Here is a 7042-nt window from a genome sequence, read left to right as displayed (position 1 = left end):
AAATGGAGAAGATACAAGTTCAACAATACATCTGGCAACTCTGAAATGTTTTAATGTATCTTTACAAAAGTGGTAGAAATTTGTTAACAATTACAAGTTTTTTCAATGTAAAGAATATGATTATTTCACTTAAGTATTTTAACTAAAGAGTTGTTCTTTTTTACCTGCAATTAACTGCATTCAAGTATTATCATCAACATATAGTGCAACAAAATGTTTAAAATTAATATACCTTTTAATTTTACCATGAATAATCATAAAAGATATTCATTTGGTTACATTCTTACTTGCAAATATTTACATTTTCACACAGTTTTCTGTTAATTTTCCTTTAGTATTATTCTTTATAGTGATACATGTCAACTGGCAATGTTACACTATCATCAGCAGAGATACTTTAGCCTTTAGTTCAATGTTTTTGCACTTGCCTACTACACAGAAGACTCAAAAAAGAGGCAAAGTTTAGATTATACTTTTAAAAATATTACACCTTACAAATGTGCATTTTAACATGTAAATACATAATGTGAAACGAATATAAAAATAAAACTTTAATACAATTTAAATGAATATGTGACTAACATATTTCTAGGTGAGAAACAATATTAAGTTCTGACAAGGACAAAAGCAGCAACAATGCTAAAAGTGGTTTGAAATACTTTGAAAGGAATTCTGTGCACCAATTTTAAAATTACCAGCTCCTTCTACTGGCTATAAACATCTACAAAAATAAGTACAACTGAGTGAGAAATCACAAGTTTGTGTGCAGAAAGTGAGCATGGCTTCTCTGTCAACAATTCAAGAAAATTATTTCCCCTTTCTTGGAATTTGCTCTAAGAAATTTGAAGGATAGGTGTTTCTGTCCAGACAGATGTTTAGTGTACACAAGTGATTAAGTTATACAAACCAAACATTAAGACTTAAAAATGTTTGTGCATTATAGGAAACAAAATAAAAAATTATGGGTTTTTTGGATTTTTTGTTTAAGTTTCTTTTGAAATAATGTAGAATTTAGGTAATGTTAAATCTTGAATTTTAATATACAGTGTACTGTCAGTTTCATTAACACTTGTTGATAGTAAAATTCCCAAATTAAATTTTGAATACAACTCACAGTAATACTTTGTGATATGCACAAAAAATGGGTGCTCATATGGTTAACCTAACTGACCAAAGTGAAAGAAAATATATCTAAAGTAGTAGAAGGATCTCACAGTAAGAAAATATTATTTACATAGCCCATACAGGACAAAAGAGAGAAGTGTCTTCTGAACGACTACAGTTCACCCTCTTGGACAGTCCAAGTATTGGGAAAGAAGAAGTGGCTTGGATATAAAATAAACCTGTCCCTGTGAAATGTGTGAAAATTATCCAAGATAAAAATAACTGTGCAATGTCTCTTGCATGCTAGAAAATACATCTTAAGAGATGATACATGGAACAAGTAGATAAAGATTCAAATGGAAGACTTGTGAGAACTCTGGAAATTAAACAAAGCAATATATTTTATTCTATATTATTCACTAAGAGAGAATCTTGTGATGTATACTTACACTCAAACAGCCAAAAAGGGCCTTTCATTTAACCACATTCACCCAAGACGTGTTCTATTATCAAGGGTGTTTGTCAAGATGGAGTACTATCAGCTGATATGGTTTGTAAACATTGGGGGATGATACATTCCAAAATGGTAACATCCAGTGACAGGCACTTTCTTGAAGCCAATTGGGCTTGACATCAGCCAATATGGGCTCTACCTACCTGGAGAGTGTCATTGAAAAAGCAGTAGTTAGCTACAACCTTGTAATCCTACTTACACAGATGGAGGTCAAAGTATGCACATCAAAACTTTGTTCAAAATTCAATTAACCCTCTCTACCAAGGCATCATTTACATTAAGTCATAACATTTTATTAAACTATATTTTGTTCATGTTTTACCAATTAATGTAGCATAACATCGTAGTTAATAATTCATGTGTTAATAGTATACAAGTTTGAAATTCTAAACTTTTTAAGGCAATATTTAAAAAAAATACTAAAATTTCCCTAGTGTGAGAAATGTGATATTTTCTCTAACAACCCCTCCAGTAACCACAAAATTTAAGATAAATTACTCATTATAAAATGATTATTGCTAAAGCAAACCATAATTTTTATAACCTTCAATTCTGTTTGGTTACAGAGCAGCCATCAAACAGAAAATCATAACCCTCTTGTCACATCCTCTCTTCTAAGATTTGTTAATAGTTCTCTCTTATGTTTAATTATATATATTGTATGACCAATAAAAAGCCAAGGTTTTCATCTATTGAAAGATAAATTATATTACATTGTTTTCTGAATAAAGAATTGTCAATTTCTCCATTAGTACCAGCTTCATTCCCACAGAAAGACAATGACTAGCTTGGATGAACTTGTAATGGCTCTTGTTGCAGTTAGAAAGCCTAAAAGATTGAGAGAGTAAGGGAAAATGTCTGCTTTTTTGCAAATTTTTGTTTCATGTTTTTGGTGCATTATTTAATGAAATACTACTATCAGCATAAAAAGTTGGGTTAAGTGTTACTAACAGTCAACAGCAAATGAAAAAAAAAGACCCCAAGTTTGTGCTTTATTTCTTGTTTTCCATTTTTTATTATGAAAGTAATTCAATCATAAAAATTGGAATCTCTTTAAGTTGGTTAAGGTTAGATTAAGTAAAATAAATAATAATAGCACAATAAATGTTTCACAAGGCACGCACATGAGCAATTTATAGGTAACAATTTTATAACAAAATGTGACCTATACTTTCTCCAAGTGAATCATGACTTATAACAATGTGAATAATAGTTAAACACAATTGAAGGAGAAATAGAACAATAAAAATGAAATATAAATAAATGTATACTGTTACAAGTTTAAAAACACTTTGGACAAACAAATGCAGTTTCATGTTGCATTTGAAATCGTTCTAGAGAAAAAAAAATAATTTAGACATATTTCACTTTCTTTTTACTTTTTTTGGTGATTACAAGGTCAGTCAAATTGACCAACCTCACAGAGTTAGGGTAAAGAAAATAAAGAAAACAACAAAATAGTTTTACTGAAAACAAACATGTGAACTATGTTTAGGAGGTTTTAGAGATACACAAATGAAAGTTCAGATGATTGAGATTAAAAAAGTACTTTTTAATCTTAACATGAAAATCACTTTACACACTAGCAATTCAAAACAATTATAAATGTATTTATTTATCATTGAAATATTCAATGACAATTTTTTTAGTTTACTCAAAATACTTCACTGTAAAATACTTTTTTTGTATGTGAAAAACAATGTTTACTGAAAGTGTACCAAATTTTAAGATACAATACTATATTAAAAGTTGGTAATATCAAAACTATAAAAACTTTAAATGAGTACAAAGAAGCCTCATGGTTGGTCAGCTCAACCAAACCTGTGGTGAGAAAATTAAATAACTTTATTATCACAGTACCTCAATAAACATGACATCAAAATCCAGTAATATACAATTAAAATTGTAGAATGTTAATGTATTAATTTCAAAGAAAAATATTTAAATAAATCCTTAGTCTTCATTTCTTTGTACCATATGATACTTCATTCCAAATTGCTCATTTTAGATTCTTTTATACCCTTATAAATTCTCCTAACTATGACACTTACAGTGTGTAAAGAAATTACCAAGACAGAGAAAAACTTGCAGCTTCCAATCTTCTCACTTTATTAAGTATTAATCAGAATGTCAAACCTACATCATGCCCTCCTATTATATCCTGTCTTTTAAAATATGTCAATTCTTTCAACATTTGATACTTGATTATTTGTAACCAACAAACAGAGAAAATCTTGAGGTACTGAAAGTGGCTGGACCTGGAGCCATTGAGATATCCAATTTTGAGCAATACCTTATTGTTTTATTTTCTGTCAGTGTTGGAACTCTACTTCATTAGGCATGGGTATTACATAATCCATTAGTTCCTTGGTTTTAGGGCTCTTCATTTTTATATTAATGAAAATATTTCATATTCTAACTTGAATATTTTATTTATTAAAAATTTATTTTGAGACCACACTATTGTTACTAAAAAATAACACTGTTTGAGGTAGACTTCTATTACACAAGTACAAAAGCTTTAAAAAAACAAGATGTCAGAAGTATTAAATTCCATGTTATGTGTATTTTCAGTTATTGTTATGAAAGTAACTAAAATGTAGCAACTAGAAACTTAAATAAAATTTAAATTAAAAATATTGAATTAAAATTTCTATATACTATGCATGCAAGCTTGTACATTGACACTTTGTTACCTGTAATTTGAGCTACGTTCTTGCTGAGTGACTTATTGTTTTGTTATACTAGTTAAGCAGTTACATAGGGTTAAAAAGCAATAAAATTAATTGAAAGCATAGCTGAAAAGGCCTAAAGGTGTTATGATAAGCAACTGTAATTATCTGTACTTCTGACTTGATTCCATATTTTCAACTTTCACTACAATTAGTGTTATGGTACAGAGAATAGGAAAAATATAGTTTTACCAAAACTTTTGATATTGATTTAGGAGATTCATGAGGTTATGTAAATAAAATGTCAAAACTGTAAGGTGAAAATATTACCTTGCATTCATACCAGTTAAAGTATAAATCAGAATGGCTTCACAAATTCAGACACATCTTTAGTAAAAAACTTTTTTTTTAATCTCACGTTAGAGCTCTAACATTTACTAATACTTGCCAAACTTTGTCAAGATACAAACAGTAACATTAGAATTATAGTAAACAAATTTCCCAGTTCATACTCAATCTAATAGACCAACCCCATGTACATAGGGTTAAACTCAAACAGTTTAGTCTTGCCACTTTGGGTCAAGATGTTAGTAGCACCTGCATTTTAATCAAACTAAATTATTCTAAGAGCTCTATGACTTTGCAAAACTTGTATTTTAACAATTCATCAACTAAACAGATATTTTAAAAAATCAGTTTTAAACTAAGACATTCACATGTACTGCAAGTAGGTTTTTAAACCTTTTCCATTTACTGAAGACTTAGCTAGAAATTAAAGTTCAGTCAGTATAAAAAAAATCACTAAATATTATTCTTAAATAATCATGGTGAACATTTGACTTGAGTAAAGACTACTCTCATAGACTGACTTCTTAGTAAAGTGACATATTTTAAATATAACATTATTATATATGTAAATATCTATACATATTTTTTAGTCAGGTTCAATTTAGGTCTGTTCCACATAACTACTGATGCGTCAGGCATCCCAAAACTTCAATTTCCCCCATCTTGGGTAATTTGTTTCAATTCCTTCCATGCTGACCCAACTTACTCCATGTTCTTCTGAACAATTGTCTTCCAGCTCATCTGCATTCCTCCTCTCCTGCATTTCCCACTTTATGACAGCCACATGAATGTTTGCTGTACTCTTATAACTACTGCTGTACAGTACATATGTCCAAGCCAATTTAATCACCTTTCCTTGATGACTGGTGTGATGGACCATTTTTTAATCCTTTCACAACAGATTCACGTAAAATAAATAACCCTGTCTGGGGAAGAATATGTGTAAAATAATACATATGATGACTCAGATTTCTTAATGCACTTTTTCAAAAATCAGTAAGTTGTTAAAGATTACTAGTACTTTGTATACAAAGAATTTGATTATTTTAATCAAGTCTTTATACTAAAACTAAATTATTTATCTATTGCAATTATTTGCACTCAAGACTAAATACATTGAGTGCAAAGTAATTTTAATTTTTTATAAAAATGACTTTTTCATCTTAGTTTTTTAATTTCATTTGCATAACCTCCAGAACCTCCTGAATGAATTATCAAAAATTTAAGCTAAATGTTTATATATTATCATTTTCTCTACTACATCATTAACTGTAAATACAATCATCAACATACAGTGCAATGAAATAATTAAAATTAAGAAACAAAAATGTACAAATGCTTTAATTTTATGTTGAATAATTTTAAAATATCTTCTTTTGGTTATATTCATAATTTCAGGTCTTTACATTTTCACATATACTTAATTTTTGATGTTTTATTTTTGTTTTCCTGTCCTTTACTATTTATTATTCATATTGACACGTCAACAGTGCCCTCAGAAAATGTTACAGTATCCTTGGTAGAGATACGCAAGCCTTTAGCAAAATGTTCTTGCTCCCACATACTATTAAAATCCTTGAAAACCAAAGCAAAGTTTGAGTTTTTAGCCTTTTAAATATGCATTTTAAAACAAATAATACATAAGTAACTCAAACAAGTTAAAGTTACTACAATTTAACTATATCTCTAATTAATACATATTTAGGTAAGAAACAACTGTAAGTGCTATCATGGACAAAGCAGCAAACAATTTCTATTGGCAGTTACATTTACCTAATAATGAAACCTGTATGCCATTTTTAAATAAGAATACAAAAATTATAGTGTAAAATGAGCTCTTTCTATTGGCTAAAGACATAAGCATCAAATAAGTACATGTGGCTTGTAAATATCAAGTAGAAAAAGTGAACATGGCATCATCAAGGGTTGGCAAAATGTATTTCTTGTATCCACTGCTCTCAGCCAAAGAACTTTGAAACATACATATAAATAACACAGAAAATGTAGTTTTTGTCAAGATATAGAATCTGAAAATTCATATCTGTGAACATTCATGCCTCATATAAAAACAAAACTGAAGTTTAAGATTTTTTAAAAGTTAGATAACAAACTTCCAGTTATAAAATATATTAATGTTAACTTCATTGACATACATTAATAATATAGTTGTTCAATTACATTTTGAATATAATTCAGTGACTTGTGCAGAAAGGAGATTAAAGGGGTACCCACTGTGAAAAAGTTAATCTTTCAATACATTTCTTCATTTGTGATTTGTATAATTGCTACATAATGAAATCTAATGTTTTAAATACTATATAATTTTTTAATTTTCGTATTTTTTTATGAAAACAGAAGATTTACAGCAAATCCAACTGAAGGATAAATCCTCCATCTGAATTAG

At 28.8% G+C, this 7042-nt stretch overlaps 1 protein-coding gene across 5 annotated transcripts in view; it reads right to left on the bottom strand.

Annotated features, from left to right (window-relative positions):
* Positions 1-1557: 1557 nt before the first annotated feature.
* LOC143224951 (cap-specific mRNA (nucleoside-2'-O-)-methyltransferase 1-like) overlaps positions 1558-7042 on the bottom strand; it is a 31086-nt gene continuing 25601 nt past the window's right edge. For 2 of the 5 annotated variants that reach the window (XM_076453480.1, XM_076453481.1), the window contains exon 6: positions 1558-1761. In XM_076453480.1, the coding sequence (XP_076309595.1) occupies positions 1738-1761 (24 nt within the window). In that variant the 3' untranslated portion in view covers positions 1558-1737. Of the gene's footprint in view, positions 1762-5375; positions 5565-7042 lie in introns of those variants that run through there. The other 3 variants (XM_076453476.1, XM_076453478.1, XM_076453479.1) reach the window with 3 other exon arrangements.

The sequence above is a fragment of the Tachypleus tridentatus genome, chromosome 9 (assembly GCF_004210375.1).
Source record: "Tachypleus tridentatus isolate NWPU-2018 chromosome 9, ASM421037v1, whole genome shotgun sequence".
Lineage (NCBI taxonomy): Eukaryota > Metazoa > Arthropoda > Merostomata > Xiphosura > Limulidae > Tachypleus > Tachypleus tridentatus.
The sequence above is the reverse complement of the archived record's forward strand: the minus strand, read 5'-3'. Positions and strand labels throughout refer to the sequence as shown.